This window comes from Monodelphis domestica, chromosome 2 (genome assembly GCF_027887165.1).
Source record: "Monodelphis domestica isolate mMonDom1 chromosome 2, mMonDom1.pri, whole genome shotgun sequence".
Taxonomy (NCBI): Eukaryota; Metazoa; Chordata; class Mammalia; order Didelphimorphia; family Didelphidae; genus Monodelphis; species Monodelphis domestica.
Window position 1 is genome coordinate 488,630,731 of NC_077228.1, and position 18,727 is coordinate 488,649,457.

An 18,727-nucleotide genomic window follows, 5' to 3' on the forward strand; every position below is an offset into this window, starting at 1 on the left:
GAAAAATAGAACTTTTCAGTTACAGTTACTCAGATTTGAGCCTTGATTCCTCCAAAATACTTCAATTTCCTCTCTTTTTGCAACGCATTCTTTCTATTTTTACACCCTCTCTCTCATACACTCCTCTCCATTCACTTACCATCACCCTAGTCCTTGTCACCTGTCATTTGACCTATTGCAGTAGCCTACCTTTTGGTCTTTCTGCTTCAAGCCTCTCTCCACTTCAATCCATTCTTCAAACACCAACCAAAAGTTTCTCCTATAATGCTTTTCTGATCATGTAATTCCCATGCTCCCTATTGCTTCTAAAATCAAACATAAACGAATCTGTTGAACATTTAAATATCCTTCAAACCCAACCCTTTCTTACTTCAGTTTTCTCTCGCCATACTCTTCTTTTTGAATTCAGTCCAGGAATGTTGGCTTAATCACCATTCCAAGAACACAACACTTGATTTTGACACTTAATTTCCTGTTACTGTGCCTTCAAAGTCACTGTTTGAGGGGCCTGTTATATACTCCCTGATGCCCTCTGCTACTTACAACCCATGGTTTCCTGCAAGACTCAGCTTAAGCATTATCTTCTATAGGAAATCTTTCCTCATCCCCTTTGGTACTTTCCCCAAAATCGCTTGTATTCATTCTCTCTCTCTCTCTCTCTCTCTCTCTCTCTCTCTCTCTCTCTCTCTCTCTCTCTCTCTCTCACACACACACACACACACACACACACACAATCTATCTACTACAATCTATCCATATACACATATATAAACTGTTTAACAAATATGTGTACTGACTGATCCCAGTTGGCCTTCTCCAATCTCCCCCTAAATGTCTTCCTTTCTGAAATGGACCCCCAAGAAACCATCTGGGGGTTATTTGAATGGATCAGCAGCCAGAGTATGCCTTTCATGTTAGGATTCTTATTTTGAGATCTCCTGGCCTCCCTACACAGCGGCGAAGATAATCCAAATGATGAGTAGGGCATAAACTTTTTCTTTTTACTATATCATAGAGTGATTTTCTTAGACCTGAAAGGAACCCTGGTGATTGAGTCTATCCCCCATTTTATAGAGAAGGAAATTGGGCTAACGAGACAGAAAAAAAAATCTTGGATTATAATTTTTGAGATGGAAGAGTCCTTAGAAGTCATCTACTCCAAATTGTTCATTTTGAAGACGAGTAAAACAAAGCACAAGAGAAATTAAATCATTTGCTCAAGGTCACTCAAAGAAGATTTGAAGCCAAGTCCTCTTACATATCTAAGATGACGTAGGAGGTGGCAGTTCCCGATGCATCCTCTCAACCAACTCTGAGTTTTGGTTTTGTTTTTCATTATTTCCCCTAACTGTTATATGAAGTGTTCTATGGGTATCATTTCCTTTATTAACTACAAAATGTATTCCTGAATCAAACTTTGGCTGCAGCATTGGATGGTTGAAATTGCAGAGGAAGGACCTCTCTCCAAAGGACTGGTGATCCATGGTGCTTTAGAGCAAGGCAAATTGGACAACCAGTCTAAACTCAAGGGCAGCTAAATTTTGACTTTCACTCCTCGACTTTTGCTCATCTTGGAGCTCTGTACCCATTTCTTCACCTGCCCTTTTAGAATTTTCTGACTTAATTCCTGCTTTACCCAAGATAGAGGAGGATGAAGGAACTAGTGCTATTTAATCTGGAGAAGAGAAGACTCAGTGGGAAATGTGAACACTAGTATTTTCAGGTTTGTTGAGTGGAGGAGGGATTCAATTTGTTCTGTATGATCTCAGGGGTCAGATCAGGGTGGAAGTTGTAAAAAAGGTAAATTTAGGCCTGATGTCAAGGAAGACCTCCTGCAAGAGCGGTCCCAAAATAGAATGGACAGCCAGAGAGAGAGCGTGGGTAGTGGTGGTGGTAAGGTGGTAGGGAGGTCCCTGTCATTGAGTTTTCAAAGGCAGGATGATGCTTTGGGGGATTTTTGTAGAAAGGCTTCCTTTTTGGGTCTGAATCGGACCACTAGGTCACTGAGGATCATTCCAGTTCTAAATGATGTGATTCTGTTAATTCTGGGTCCTTTCATTTTGTTCATACAACCAATGGTGACATAAAAAAAAATGATTTCCCACCTTTCCATCCCAGGGGATTTCATGTGAGGAGCACCATATTTTATATCCAAGAGATATTCTGAAAATGTTGGGTGAATTAAAATGAAAGTTTGGAGTCTTTGATTTTAAGACAGCAGAGTCATTGATTTTTGACTGCTTTCCACGTAGAATCATCTTCTTCCATTTTTTTTTTGCCTTTTAGTAAATGTAGCATTTTATGTTTTGCCCTGCTTTATCCCCGCACACCCCACCCCCTTCACTCACCTGAGACCTCATTGGCTTGAAGTTCCAAGTTTCTGAATTTCCAGGTCCCGAGTTCAAAAGCTAAACCCAATCTGAGAGGACTCAGCACTTCAGGTTATAAGTTCTGCTTTCAGAATCAGAGGACTTGGGTTCAAATACTTATTCTATTTCTTAATAGAGGTGTAGGTGAAGTTGGACAACTCCCTTTCATCTCTGAACCTCAGTTCCCTTTTCTGTAAAAAAGAGGGTTTTTGGGTTAGATGACCTTTAAGTTCCCTTGTAACAGTAAATCTATAATCTTTGGATTTGCTCTTTTTTCCTAATAGCAACGCTGAAGAATCTTGGCTCAATTCTTCCAGAAAGCCCCACGATATTTACTCCTAGGCAGTATTGACCTTTCTTCCCTTAGAATCACATAACTTGTGCAACTCTCTTATGAACTTCTGACTTCTTATTATTTCTGTATGTGTCATATTTCCTTTACTTGGGCATCATTATTCCATCCGTATTCTGTAAGTGTTCCCAATGCTTAGCTCTCTAGTCAGGATACAGGTCTTAATGTTTGTCAAATTGAAATGAAAGAAGTAATGCTGGATGGCCTAAACCAGGAATTCTTCCCCTGAGATCATTTAATTTTCTTTTTAAAAAAATATTTTGGGGGGCAGCTGGGTAGCTCAGTGGATGGAGAGTCAGGCCTAGAGACAGGAGGTCCTGGGTTCAAATTTGACCTCAGATACTTCCCAGCTATGAGACCCTGGGAAGTCACTTAACCCCCATTGCCTAGCCTTTACCACTTTTCTATGTTGGAATTGATTCCAAGATGGAAAGTAAGGATTTAAAAAAATATATTTTGGAAACTATTGCCATGAAAATGTCCATATTTCCTTTGTAATCCTATTTATTTTATTTTATGAATCTAAAAAACATTACTGTGAGAAGCAGTCCAAAGACTTTCCAAGACTGGCAAAAGGACCTACGGCACAAACTGAGTTAAGAACTCACGAGCTAAACCTTTGATCGATAGCTAGTCTCTAGGGGGATGCTGGGTACTTTAGTGGATTGAGAGCCAGGCCTAGAGACGGGAGGTCCTAGGTTCAAATGTGGCCTCAGAGTGTGACGCTGGGCAAGTCACTTGACCCTCACTGCCTAGCCCTTACCACTCGTCAGCCTTGGAACCAATACACAGTATTGATTCCAAGATGGAAGGTAAGGGTTTAAATTTAAAAAAAGGGGGGAAAAAGCTAGTCTCTAAATTCATCCAGACATGCTGGGATTGTGGGAAATGGGGAGAACAGGGGCAGGTGGATGAGGAAAATAGTGTAAAAGCAACATATTGCCATGGATAGAATGTAGGAATTGGAATTAGGAAGACCTGGGTTTAAATCCCATCTCTGACACAGGGAGCAAGTGCTCTCTGACCTTCAGCCTCTTTATGGGGAAATATAATATAACATAACATAACATCATATAACATAACCTCATAACATAACAAACCGTAATACAACACAAGACAATATAACACAATACAACACAACAACATAAAATCGAATGAACATCACGTAATAGAATTAACATAACAACTTATATCGTATAGTATTATCTAATCCAATATGATAATTTATCATGCAAATATAAAATGACACACTAGATTATATTAAGGTATAAATGCTACAAAATGCTGCCCCTGCCTCAAGAATGTTGCTGTAGGCATCATTTGAATTTGAACATTTTGAAAACTCTACCAAAACACCGATTATCTGTAAAGGTTCATTCACAAAAGCAATAAGCGCTCATCCCTCTATCATCGAGGGGTTTACAATTGGGCTGAGGACACTTTACTGGGAAGAAGTCACAAAAGTGATTGTTACGTGGTAGGTGCCAAATATTGTAGTTTTTAGCACTCGAGTATTTTTAAAACAGATCAAGTCTTGTGGGGCCACAGTGCCCCCTTTTGCTCCATTCCCTGTAAAAGGGGGGGAAGGAGTAGTGAAGGAAAGAGGGAGAGGAAAACAAGCTTTGGAAGCCTTTGAATGCCCTACCTCCTTCCTATAATCATGCTGCTCACCATCACTGAAAATTCGAAAGCCGTTCTGGGCTTATAGAAATCTATTCCCCATCTTGGCATCCTCTCCTTGGTCTCCACCCCTTTGCCCCATCCCCCAACTTCCACCCAGCTGAATTAGAATACTGTACAAGCTGAGTGGCAAGAAGAGAGCACTGGGTAGCTGGAACTTTAGATTACAAATGTAGAAGAGCCAGAAAGAGGGAGCAGTGCTTGAGGTCCTACTGGAGGTTGCCATTTCTCTCTTTGTCATATCGTTGGCTACTCAAGTTGAAGATGAATTTTTTAGTCGCCTACCTGATTCTTTTGTTTTTTCCCCCAAGAGGTAAGTTAACAGTTTGTTCTCTGATGGTTTCTCCTTCTTCCTGTGATGTTTTGAGAAGCTGCTTTTGAAACACCAAACTTCGGGTTGTAGGGGGTCTGAAAAAGTTTCTCTTCCTCGTGAGAATGTCTCCTGGTGCATCATTCTGTCTTCTTCTCTTTCCTTTAAGGGTGTGGGATTGGGAGTCAGAAGTCTAGACCCGGCTCCTCCACTTGAGTACTGGCTCTGAGATCTTGGGGGTGAATCGATCTCCTCAATGGCTCTCTAATATTACACCATGTCCCTGCTTTTTTTTTTGACAGGAGCCATGACAGAAGACAATGTTGTTTGGGGTGCACTGACTCAGTCCATCTCTTTGGACATTCCTCATTTCCAGCAGGATGGAGGAGCAGATGACATACGGTGGTCTAAAGGACAGACTGTGATTGCAATGTTAAAACAGAATGAACTTTTTTTCCTGAAAGATAATACAACCTATGAGATATCTGCCAATGGAACTCTGAAAATTAAAGAGCTGACCAGTTCATTTGAGGGCATCTACAAGGTGTCAGTGTATCATAAAAATGGAACAAACCTGTTGGAGAAAACATTGGCTTTGCGGGTGATGAGTGAGTATTCTTTTTCTCAGTCTTCTTCCTTGGGGTTGCCGGTTAGACAGTCAACATTTCTATGTCTTCTGGCTGAGTAGGAACTCCAGTAAAGAGGCGATTAGTGGAGAAACAAGCAGGAGGCCAATAAAGTTCTGACTGGACAGATGACCGGGCTAAAATTTTAGTCACGTCTTCCTGAGGAAGCTGCGTAGTGTGTCAGTGTCCTCTGATGACCTGATTCCTCATGTGGTCTCTTTATTGCCTCTCCTGCCACCCCACCCACCCACCATTCTTACTTTGATCTGTTGTTTTTCCCATGACCTTCTGCATGAAGCAACTTATTAGCTGTAAGAGTAAATAAGCAATGAAAAATGAGTGGACTTCCCTAAACATCCTTAGACTATCTGATTCCATCAGTATAGGGAAGTACTGGTGTGCGGGGATGCTTCCAATGCCAGTGTAAATGGTCCACTCATTTATAATGGATATTTTCAGTGTTGGTTGGTTATGTGGCTTGTCTAGGGTTGCAAGATCATTAGTAGCAAAATTTGAACACGTGTCTTCTTAGCTCCAAGACCAACCCTCTCTGTTATGACATGATGCCTCTTCTGGGACCAAATGGTCCAGTTGAGAGATCTTATAGGTCATTTAGCTCAATAGAAGCCATTTATCTGTGATATGGGTCCTTTCTATAACCTCACCAATGTATGCTCATTCAATCTCTTCTTACACATTCTCAGGGATGGAAAACACATTATTTCATGAAGTATCTTCTTGCCTTTTCTATCTAGAACTCCTTGCCCTTCGCCTCTCTTCTCCTTCCTTTCTACCCTCATCCATACCTCTTCCTTTATATTTCCACTCTCAAAGCACCTTTGTCCTCCCCAATAACCAGAGGAAGCAATTTGAAGTGTGAGCTAAGTAAAATCTCAATATAGATAAACACCACGATGTACACGGCATAGTGATTGTTTTTGAGGCTACAAAGACAAATACAAATAGTTTCTACCCTCCTGGAGATTACACGCTACTGTAATTCAAATGAAAATTTAATTTAATTCAAAATTTTGTGTGGAATGGAATGGAATTGAAGTGATTTGCCACCATTTAGCTTTTCCTACCTGGCTATGACCTTAGAGTCACATCCCTACTCTGACCCAGGGCCAGCTTTGCTTTTAGTTCCATGTGGGCTACACAAACTGGAACCCGCGCTCCATTCAGGGATGTTCTCAAGGTAAATGGGACTTTTCCTCTTTCTTTTCAAAGAGGCTGTTTCACAGCCAGTAATGACATGGGACTGCACCAAAAGGAGCGTGGTTTGTGAGGTGCAGAATGAGACGAACGCCGAGCTGACTTTGTTTGACAATGGGACACAGCCTCTGAAGAAGGGGACCGTGAAAAGTGAGGAAATGAGGCTCAAGTACACCTGGCCAAATCTTCCCCCATGGCAGTTGAGATGTGTGGTGAAAAACAAAGCCAGTGAGAAGGAGGTGGTGGTTCAAAACCCTTGTACAGGTGGGTAGTTGGCAACAGGTATGAAACAGCCATGTTAATAATAAGTGTAGTAACTGGTATTTATTTATCTAGCATTTTCAAATGAGCAAAAACAATCTCTATCCCTTCTCTGACTTGAGTCTTATAACAAGCCTGTAAGATAAGTACTTTCTATTGTGGCTAACTTGTGTCTGGTTCTCTGTGATTACATGGACTTTGTCAATGGGATTTTCTTGGCAAAAATACTGGTGTGGTTTGCCATTTCATCCTCCAGTGTGTCCCTGTTTTATAAATGAGGAACTGAGGCAAATAGAGGTTAAGTGACTTGCCCAGGGTCACACAACTAGTAAATGTCCAAGGCTGTATTTGAACTGAGATCTTCCTGACTCTAGGCTTTAGTACTCTTTCGACTACACCACTTTGATGACCCTTGAGATGAATACTAGAAGTATTATTATTCCCCATATTACAGATGAGCAAGTAGAGGCTTGGAGTTTAAGAGACTGGCCCATGATCATCTAACTAGTAAAAGTCAGATGTAGTCTCTTTCTGTGGGCTGAGCTCCTGAAGCTACGGTTATCGCAGCTGCTGCAGTAGTTTCCAAGGTCTGCTGTTGGAGTTATAAAGGTGGGTAGGAGTGCCACCACTCACCTAGTATAAGAGACCTTTCCTTATGACTTCCTAAGTTGTCTTGGGATGGAAAATTGTTTCCATTTGTCCTTTTGTTAGCTCTTTTGTTCCAGAATTATTTTTGAGGCATTATTTTATTTTATTTATTTATTTAAACCCTTACCTTCCATCTTGGAGTCAATACTGTGTATTGGCTCCAAGGCAGAAGAGTGGTAAGGGCTAGGCAATGGGGGGTCAAGTGACTTGCTCAGGGTCACACAGCTGGAAAGTGTCTGAGGTCAAATTTGAACCTAGGACCTCCCATCTCTAGGCCTGGCTCTCAATCTACTGAGCTACCCAGCTGCCCCCTTGAGGCATTATTTTTAAATTGGTTGAACAGTCAGTTCCTCCATGTACTCCACCATCTTGTCTCCACCCCCTTACCTCTACTGGTTCTTATAGTTTTAGAGAGTTGCCTGGCATATTGAGGTATATGACTTTCCCAGGATCATAGACAGAGATCTGACTTGAACTCAGTTCTTCCTGAGTCCAAGACCAGCCCACTAGTGACTAGCTAGCTACTAGATCATGCTGCCTTTTTGCCTTCATTGTTGCTCACCAGAAAGGCAACATATCCAATGCTCTGGAGATGCCAGTTCTACAATCAACTGACCAACAAGTATTTATTAAGTGCCAACAAGGTATCAGACACTATGCTAGATGTTGGGGACACAAAGACAAAGTGAAGCAATCCTTGGCCTCAGGAAGCTTACATTCTATCAGAGGTGATTAATTCAGATGCAACCATACCCTTGTCTTGGACCGTCCTGTTGTCTGGAGTATGAGGTCAAATGTTTAGGGAGAGTTGTAAGAAGAATGGCATATTGTGTTAAAGGTACTATTCTTAGAAATTCCCCACGGCACTCAAACTAACAAGCAATCCAAGAGATACTTTCCCCAATCACACCCTCTTTCCTTTTGAAAGAAATGATGGGTAATTAAAAGCAATTCTGAGTCATGCTAACTCACAACAATCACACTAAGTCTTTTGGGATACCCTGCATTGCACCAGGGGTGATGAGAGCTCAATTCCATGAGTCTTCTCAAAAGACTTGATGAGGTTATAGGGTGTTGACTTACGTAAGAAGGGTGTACCTCTCAATGGAGGTAGATACAGGATCTAGCATCTTGTTGGCAGTCCAAGGGAGGGAAAACTTTTGAAAACGAAGGATTCTTTCCTAACTCTTTTTTTTTCTAGCCTAAAAAAGTGGGTACATTCCTCTGACATGATTGAACCATTGCCCCCTCCTTCACACCCCGCCCCTCAGCTTTTACAGACAGAACCTTAGTCACTGTAGACCAATCGATTGCTCTTTGCATCACTTCAGCAAGGTGACCCTGGAACCTACAGGTCCAGCTCCATGGGATGTGAGTCTTTGAGACAAAAGTCTGTGCCCTAGAATCCCATCAAATGGATAAAACCAGGGGAGATGTATTGGTTTGAGTATGGGATATTGTGATCGCCCCATAGAGCAAACATTTTGTACATTTTATGTGTACATATTTGTGTACTAGTTAGTTTCTCCTTGATGAAATGGAGATTCTTCAAAGATAGGAGTTTTCATTTTTGTCCATGTCCCATAAGTCTTGCACAGTGTATAATTCCTGACATGTAATAGGAGCTTGATAAATGCTTTTTGAATTGGATTGAATTGAACTGGACAGACAGAAGCCTTGGTCCCCTGGTGCTGTTGAATATTTTTTTTTATCAATGCTGTGCCTAGAGCCATAGCTATGATATTTCTTCAGTTTGTAGCTGAACACTGTCCAGGAGAGAGAGCTACAGGTAGATGACAGTCAGGATCCCAAAAGATCTTAAAGGGCTAACCCAAGATGAAATTCAACAGTCGTGAATGTAGAGTCTTATTCTTGGTTTCTAAAAATCAACTTTCCCAGCACAAGGCTGGAGGAGGCCTGACTTGATCATGATTCTGAGTGGGTTAGTGGTATGTAAACTCAGAAAGATTTGGCAGGCCCCAAAGTGAATGTTATTAGATCAAATCAAAAGATTTATCCAAGTGTTCAGGACCAAGGAGGTGGAAGTCATGTTGTACTCTGCCCTAGTCAGATCGGGTCAAGAGAATTACATTCAGTTCTTGGGATTGTGTTTGAGAAGCATATCGATAAGCTTGAGGACATTCAGAGGAGGGTTTCTAGGAGGGTGAAGCAGAGGTCATGTTGTATGAGGATAAGGTGAAAGGGTGGGGATGTTTAGTCAAGAGAAGAAAAGATTTCCAGTGTGAGATTCCACTACTCTTTCTCTACAGTTCCCAAGTGTTCACCTAGGGCAGTGATGGTGAACCTTTTAAAGACTGAGTGCCCAAATTGCAACTCTCACACTGCATGTGAGCCCCCGAGTCTTACCCCAGACAGGGGAGGGAGGAAGCATTCCTATTGGGCTGCTGGAAGAGGGGCAGGTGATGTGAGAAATGTCCTCAGGCATGGTAAAGAAGAGGAGGTGAGCAGGTCCCTCTGCACACTCCATCAAGTACACCATAGGGTTGCCAATATGGACCTATGGTATCAAGTTCCCACTATTTGTCATGTGCCTACTTAAGGAGGTAAATAGAAGAAAGCCCCTAGTTACTACTGTTAGAATGAGGTCAATATTCAAGACAATGAGAAAATATTTTAAAGTGCTTTGCAAACTTTAAGTGCTATATAATGCTAGCTATGATGATGATGACTATAGTGATCAAACTGACTCTTAATCAATATTATTTGGTTGGTTGGTTAATAGAGTTTCTCTTTACTGGAAGTCTTCAGATAAGGTCTGGCTGTCTGCTTGCTGGGTGTATTGTTGGAATTCCCACCCCTACCCCCCCCCCCCCACTCCCAGAAGAAGGACTAGGAAAAATACAGGGAAATATAACTTCTCACTTATTTATTTTTTAAATTCTTACTTTCTCTCCTAGTAATGACTCTAAGGACAAGGATTAGGCAAACAAGGTTCAGCCACTTGCCCAGGGTCACATGACTGGGAAGTGTATAAGGCTGGAATTGAACCCAGATCCTCCTGACTCTAGACCTGGTACTCTATCCAATGAACCACCTAGCTAACCTTTCTCATTTCTTTTTAAAGAAAAAAAAAGGAAAAGTAGGAGAGGAGAAAAGGAATTCAGCAAAAGTAATTGAAAAAAAAACTGACCTCATATGCTATGTTGAACACTGGTGGACCCCCACCTCCACAAAGGAATGAGAGCTTCAAGGTATCAAAGGGCAGATTCTTATTTAAGTATGGGTTGGACCAGACGGCCTCTGTCTGAGGTCCCAGCTCTGAGGATTTGTGAAGGATGGAACACTGACATTAACGAAATCTAGAGAGGGAAGGATGAGGAGAACTTGGCAGCCCACTCTTTCTTCTCCCCAAGCAAAAGATGATAGAGTCAGGGTCCCAAAAGAAAAGCTGAAAGTATGGGAGGCAGTTTAGAGGAAATCCTCGCTAACAGTGGTGCTCCTTTCAGAGTTGCTGAGGATGTCTAATGAGTGACACTGCTTCCCAGACAAAGCTGCTTTGCAAAGAATTGGTCACTTTTGTGGCACCCAGACGTACTTTTAGAGAGTCTATATGCTAGAGAGGATGGAGAACTGGGCTAGTAGGAGAGGCATAAATTTTAATCCTCTTCAAACTTAGTGGGGTGACCTGGAATAGAAACAGTATGACAACTGGCAAATATATATGATGCTTTCGCTTTTATTACCTATATTTTCTCATTTCTCATCCTGGGAAGGAGGGAGGTCTTACGTTTATTATTATCCCCATTATTCAGATGAAGAAACTGAGAATGAGCAAGGTTAGCTGATTTGTCCATAAGTCTCCCAAACTATTAAGTGTGAAAGCTGGAATTTGAATTCAGGTCTTCTGGACTCCAGGATCAGCATACTGTTTATTGTGCCAACCACCCTCACCATTCTACTTCATCTCACTAGGTTTCATTTTCCTTATCATTAAACTCAATCGAGGGTCCAGAGGGTAGAATGCTTGCCTTGGCCTGGGTGTTAGGGTACTTGTTGGGCTTACTTCAGTGACTGGCAAGAGGGCAGTGACTCAGGGAGCAGCCCAGCTGAAAATCCTGAGACTTAAGTGGGGATCCATAAAGTGATCTTGTCATCAGCCTCTAACTCTCCCTTCCCCCTCTGTCACTAAGATGGAGAAAAGTTCTCTCTCCCCTAGCTCTGTGGCTTCCTTTTACCTTCACTCAAGTTTATTTTGACACCTTATCCTGGCACGGAAGTAACTCTGGGTTCTTAAAGGTTATGCCAACAGGATGAGACCTCTGGTCTCTTCATACATACAAAGGCTTGAAATCCAGGCTCAGCCAATGACTGTGTATCTATGAGATGGAGAACAGTCTAGTTCAATATAGAAAGCCTAAGTTCCAGAGGACTGCTACAGGGGAAAGGGCACTAGGCTTTAGAGTCAGAGGACATGTGTTCTAATGCTGTCTCTCAGTCTTATTTCCTTTCTCTCTCTCTTTCTCTCTTTCTCTCTCTTTCTCTCTCTCTTTCTTTCTTTCTTTCTTTCTTTCTTTCTTTCTTTCTTTCTTTCTTTCTTTCTTTCTTTCTTTCTTTCTTTCTTTCTTTCTTTCTTTCTTTCTTTCTTTCTTTCTTTCTTTCTTTCTTTCTTTCTTTCTTTCTTCCTTCCTTCCTTCCTTCCTTCCTTCCTTCCTTCCTTCCTTCCTTCCTTCCTTCCTTCCTTCCTTCCTTCCTTCCTTCCTTCCTTCCTCCCTCTCTTCCTTCCTTCCTTTCCTCCTTTCTTTCTTTCTTTCTTTCTTTCTTTCTTTCTTTCTTTCTTTCTTTCTTTCTTTCTTTCTTTCTTTCTTTCTTTCTTTCTTTCTTTCTTTCTTTCTTTCTTTCTTTCTTTCTTTCTTTCTTTCTTTCTTTCTTTCTTTCTTTCTTTCTTTCTTTCTTTCTTTCTTTCTTTCTTCTTCCTTCCTTCCTTCCTTCCTTCCTTCCTTCCTTCCTTCCTTCCTTCCTTCCTTCCTTCCTTCCTTCCTTCCTTCCTTTCCTCCTTTCCTCCTTTCCTCCTTTCCTCCTTTCCTCCTTTCCTCCTTTCTTTCTTTCTTTCTTTCTTTCTTTCTTTCTTTCTTTCTTTCTTTCTTTCTTTCTTTCTTTCTTTCTTTCTTTCTTTCTTTCTTTCTTTCTTTCTTTCTTTCTTTCTTTCTTTCTCTTTCTTTCTTTCTTTCTTTCTTTCTTTCTTTCTTTCTTTCTTTCTTTCTTTCTCCCTTCCTCTCTCTCTCTTTCTTTGTATCTTCTTTCCTTCTTTCTCTCTCTCTTTCCTTTCTTCCTTCCCATCTTCATTTACTTGTTTATTCATTTATATTTTTTATTCTGAATTTAACAAACATAAAATGAAATACAGGTATCCTTTCTCCATTGGAACTTTCCCCATTATATTTTTGATAAATTGTCAGTCAACATAAGCAATTAAATGGGAATTTTTGGGGAAGTTTTGCAGAAGCTATAGATAACATGTGAAGGTCAACTGATGAAAAAAAAAGTTTGGAAACTCAGAAATGCATAAAATATATGTATAGTATAATATCAACATATTTTATCTTTTAATATTATAAATATATATAATTTATTTTTAAAAGACTCTTCCCTTCTGTATTAAAACCAAAACTGTGTATTGGTTCCAAGGCAGAAGAGTGGAAATGAATAGGCAAAGGGGCTTAAGTGACTTGCCCAGGGTCACATAGCTAGGAAGCATCTGAGGTCAAATTTGAACCCAGATCCTCCCAACTCCAAGTCTGGCTCTCTATCCCCTATGCTACCTAGTTATCCCTCCTTCCCTTTCTTTTACAGTGATAGCTCAGTTTTTTTGTCAATAATCCCTTGAAAAACAACCAGAGAAATCTGAAACCAACAAAAACCAAGGCAATTATGTCCGTATAAATCAATGTAAATCCAATTAATTCATTCTAGACACTCCAAAATGCATACCCAAAATGTATTCTATAGAGAATAAATATAGTGTTTAATATTAAAAACAATAAGAAATGAATATAAAATGAATATAAAAGACTGATGTAAAGATTAAATGAGCATTTAACATGGCATCCACCTTTCTGAAGGCTCTTCTTGGCATATGGAAGATGGTGAGGAGGGGAGAGAGAGGTTATTGTTTGGAAGGGAATCCCCCTCCTTAAGGACCTTAGATATCAAGGCACTGTCTGGAAACTTTCTTTGGTCCCATGATGGAGCTAAAAGGAAAGGGTTAGCTCATTAGCAAGGAGAACACTTAACAAGGCCAATGAGATTTGAGCACATGTGTTATGTACCTTTTGAAACAGAAAAATACAAAATAAACACATTAAACCAAATACTGTATAGGCAGTGATCACTTAAATGTAATTGGAGTATTAGCACTCAAAATCAATTTAAAAAGTACAAAAACAATGGAAAATAATGGAATTGTTTGTCTAGATGTGTGGGATGATGCTCACACAATGAGAAACAAGGACACACAGAGCAGGAGAATGCATGGGTCACCCTTTGTTTTCACAAAATTAGCAGCAAGGTCACATGGGCATGCCAACAAAATCCAAGGCAACCAACGGAAACGCAGACTAATTTTTCACACAAATTATCGACAAAAACCGAAACTGAGGATAATCAATGTCAATGAAAACCGAGGTATTACTGTACTTTTTTTTTTAACCCATTCCTTCTGTCTCCGAATCATTGTTGATTCCAAGGTAGAAGAATGATAAGGGCTAGGCAATTGTGGTTCATTGGCTTGCCCAGGATCACAAGCTAGTAACCAGCTGAGGTTAGATTTGAACCCAAGTCCTCCCACTTCCAGGCTTGGCTCTCTATCCCCTGTGCTCCTCAGCTGCCCTTGGGCATTGTTACATATTGAGCTTTCAAGATGCACATAGTGTAGACATGACCTTTGGTGAGACTAACTTGACTATGAGCCTGATTCAGTGTGGGGATGTTTGCGTTTTTAATTGTATATTCTTAACGTTGGCTCCTATAACTCTTTTTAACTTCCCATACAAGAGGAATCTACTAAAAAGCTGCAGCCTTTCCAAATCCTGCCCATTTAGAGGTTATGGGTCTAGGCTAACATCTGGACATTGTAGCCATATGGCACCTACAGCCAAGACAGAGAAGAGTTTTTTCCCTTCCCCTCACGCTCTTATTAGTCTCATGGTATATAGGCTCATCTACGTACAGGGGGGAGAGGACAGAAAGGGAACTAGCATTTATTAAACATTAAAATACCATACAGAATATGCACTGCACATTATAATTATGATCTCATTTGGTCCTCGCCAACCCTGGGAGATAGGTGCTATAAGGACCCCTATCTTACAGATAATGAAACTGAGGCAGATATAAAATGACCTACCCAGGATCACATGACTAGTAACTGTCTGGGGCCAAATTTGAACTCTGGTCCTTCTGACTCCAAGCCTAGTGCTCTTTCCACTGAGCCACCTTGCTGCCTTACCTAGGGGCTGAAGAAAAAACTCATTATTGGTAACCAAAACACTGTTCTTATCCAGAGTATGCTTTAGTAATATGTCAGCAATTTGTGATTTCAGTCCAAGTCCAATTTTAAGTGTTATAGATCCTGAATTTGATCTCAGATGGGGTACAGGACAGAGAATAATAGCTCTCTGGGCAAGGATTCAAATCTCACCTCTGATGCTTATGAGGGTAGCTATGTGTTATAGCCAATGGAACAGGGGTCTCCAAGTCAAGATCACTGTTTGAATCCTGTCTCAGACATTGGTTGTTTGACCTTGCATAGGTCACTTCACCTGTTTCTTCATCTATAAATTGGAGATAAAGATAGCATCTATCTAACAGGATTGTTGTAGGGGTCAAATTAGATAACAAGCATAAAGTCCAAACCTTAAAGTGTTGTGTAGATGATAACTATGATTTTTTTTTCTATCTTAGAAATTAAGCCTGTGGGGCATCTAGTTAGCTGTGTGACCCTGGATGAGTCACTTAACCCCCATTCCCTAGCCCTTGCCACTTTTCTGCCTTGGAACCAATACTTCGTATTGATTCTAAGACAGGAGGTAAGGGTTAAGAAAAAGAGGTTATGCTTCTATGGGGAGGATTTTGAGAGAGATTCAGATGTGATTTCATTACTGTAGGGAATCCTTGGGATGGAAAAAAAATCTCAGTGAATGAAGATGGGCAAATCTTTCCGTAATGACTATTCTGAGCTTGTGGCATTGAGATGTATTGGTGAATCTGTGACTGTTTAGTCATTTCAGTCATGACCAACTCTGTGATTCCATCTGAGGTTTTCTTGGCAAAGATACTGGAGTGGTTTGACATTTCTACCTTCAACTCATTTTAAAGATGAGGAAACCAAGGCAAACAGGGTTAAATGACTTGTCCAGGGTCACACAACTAGGGGGCACATTGGATAGAGTGCCAGTCCAGGTGTTGGGGAAAATTGAGTTTAAATCCATCCTAAAATTCCATGTGAACTGGAATGACCTCCAAGAATTGATGCAGAGTGAAGGGAGCAGAACCAGGAAAACGTTGTACACAGAGACTGATACACTGTGGTACAACTGAATGTAATGGACTTCTCTACTAGCAGTAATGCAATGATCCAGGACAATTCTGAGGGATTTACCAGAAAGAACTCTATCCACATCCAGAGAAAGAACTGTGGGAGCAGAAACAAAGAAGAAAAACAACTGCTGGATCACATGGTTCATTGAGGATATGACTGGGGATGTAGATTCTAAATGATCACTATAGTGCAAATATCAATAATATGGAAATAGGTCTTGATCAATGGAACATGTAAAACCCAGTGGGATTGCGTGTCAGCTATGTGGGTGGGTGGGTGGAGGGGAGGAAAAGAACATGAATCTTGTAACCGTGGAAAAATATTCTTAATTAATTAATTAATTAAAATTCCCCCCAAAATAAATAAATGAATCCATCCTCAGATATCAGCCAGTATACAAGCAATCAAAAAGCATTGATCAAGAGTTTATTTTGTGCCAGGCACTAAACTAAACTATGGTAATACAAATGTAGTCCATGTAGCCCATCTGAGGCATCCTTATCCCAGCCTACTACTATTGAGGACTTGGCTTCCCAGAGCCTGAGTATATCTCCCTTTTAGAGTTCTAAAGATACCTCTGAGGAGGCAGGAGTGATTGTCTAATGCCATTGATTTGAGCCCCTACCAGTGTGCTTCCATCTAAGATAATCAGTTGTGAATTTAGCAGCCTTAAATAGTTTTATATAGGGGGATTTGCTCAAGTGGTACAATTACAGTTGGCATAAAACATACCACCAAGAGCCTCCATTTTCCCTCAAGTATATACACAGTCCAGGGAAAAGTGGGCTTTTAGAGAACACATATGGCAAAGGGGTAATTCACAGCTCCTGGTTTTTGAGGTCCATTTCTCCTATTCATGGTGTGTTCATTTAGCTCTCCTTATGCATGGTGAATATAGGTTCATTTGTCTTTGACTGATATAGGGACTCATCAAGGACACCAATGGGATAATGACTTGTTCAGGGTCATACGGTTAGTCATTTTCCTCATATATAAAGACAGGGGTTTGGGTCAGATGATTCCTAAAGAGGCAGTCAGCAGTGCCCTCCTTCTGCTCCCCATCTTTCTGCCTAAGTAATTTTCAGTTCTCCTCTTGAGCTCCAGGGCCATATTGGGAAAGCCTGAGGACCTGGATCAATATAGAACTCTCAGCCCCAATGAGAGTGTCATTGGAGCTAATCATCCTCCTAATTCTTTAAAACCAGCTCTACAGAAATCAATGAAATGGATTGCTATAAGAATATGGTAAAGTTTTTGGAGGGCATGGACGGTCTAACCATTTCTCTTCAGTTAATTGGATTTAAACTACCCCAGCCTTCCATCTTAGCTACATTTAAAGGATACTGAATGTTTTAGCCATGTTTTACCATGACCTAGGATTAGTCTTGTTTTCTTCTTCCCATTGGATGACCTACAATGGAATGCAGCTTATTGGCAAAAGTCAAGTAAGTTTGAGAGCATAAAAAAAAGTGAAGCCAATATTAGTAAGCCATTGTAGTTTCTATTTGGAGGAGGACTTCTCTTCTTAAGGAAAATACTTTTAGAAATCTGATTTCTATTGCTTTGACTTTCCCACTGGAATCCATCTTGTGCTTCCTGCAAAAGAGTAAGCAAATTTCTTTCTATTATTGATTTTTGTGCAAACATTCAGTTGAAGAAGCTATTTCTGTTTTAGGTCAGATTTCATGATACATTATTAGAATGATAGTTGTATTGGTTGTAAAATGATACTGCTAAGGTCAAGGCCATGAGTTCCATTTCTGTGGCTCCCCGATAGCTTCGATCTGATTCCCAGGCATGTTTTATCCTCCTGACCCCAGTTGGCTACCTTACAAATAGACCATGTGGAGGCAAAAGAGTGGGGATGGCTCAATGCCACACCTCACCACTGCCAGAAAACAACTTATATAAACTATATTACTTGTTGATTGTCTAGTAGTTTCAGCTTGGTGTGTAAAGAACATGTTGTCAGTCTGATAGAACAATGCCCATGAGAGATTCTTAGGGTTTTATGCCATGTGTTGACTCTCTCAAGATGAATTCAAACATTTACTCACCTCTTGTGTGATCATGTCAGCCTGGGATGAACTTGAAACAACTTTCTCTCATTGACCTACCTGAAGAAGAGATTAAATGCATTCAACAAGTATGAGGAATTTTGTCCCTGTCTTCCAATTGCCAGTGAACTATCATTTTATTTTTTCTTTTTGTCTTACAGAGAAAGTCCTGGACATTTATCACATCCTGAGTATTTGTGGAGGTGGGATGATTCTGTTAATCTTCTTGCTTCTGCTCATTTTCTGTTTCCAGAGGAGGAAAAAACAGAAGACCAATGGTAAACTTTTGTTCAATCCTGACACTGAATACCTACTTGGGTTAGTGGGCTCCTGGTGATGAAGAGAGATGATAAGGAAAAGATTGGTGAGCTGGGCAACTTTGCCTGGTGAGGCTGGCAAGCTGTGCTTGGGCAGGGCATTTTACAGTTTGCTTAACTGGGAAGATCAACTACTTTTGAGTGGTAATGGGTCAGATTCAAAAAACTGGGCTCAAATTATTGGCTTCTCCTAGGCCCATGTTGGTGAACCTATGGCATGCATGCCTAAGGGGGCTGTTCCCTTCCCTCTCTCTACTGTGCCTGAAGAAATTTTTTCACATCACCCATCTCTCTGCCCAATAGCCCAATGGGAGCATTTCTTCCTCCCTTGTCTG

The 18,727-nt window shown here is 40.7% G+C and overlaps 1 protein-coding gene across 2 annotated transcripts in view; it reads left to right on the plus strand.

Annotated features, from left to right (window-relative positions):
- Positions 1–4,519: 4,519 nt before the first annotated feature.
- The window catches only part of CD2 (CD2 molecule), a 35,485-nt gene continuing 21,277 nt past the window's right edge, over positions 4,520–18,727 (plus strand). For both annotated transcript variants that reach the window (XM_007485259.2, XM_007485260.2), the window contains exons 1-4: positions 4,520–4,714; positions 5,014–5,319; positions 6,568–6,816; positions 18,237–18,353. In XM_007485259.2, coding sequence (XP_007485321.2) covers positions 4,666–4,714; positions 5,014–5,319; positions 6,568–6,816; positions 18,237–18,353 — 721 coding nt within the window. In that variant the 5' untranslated portion in view covers positions 4,520–4,665. The remainder of the gene's footprint in view (positions 4,715–5,013; positions 5,320–6,567; positions 6,817–18,236; positions 18,354–18,727) is intronic.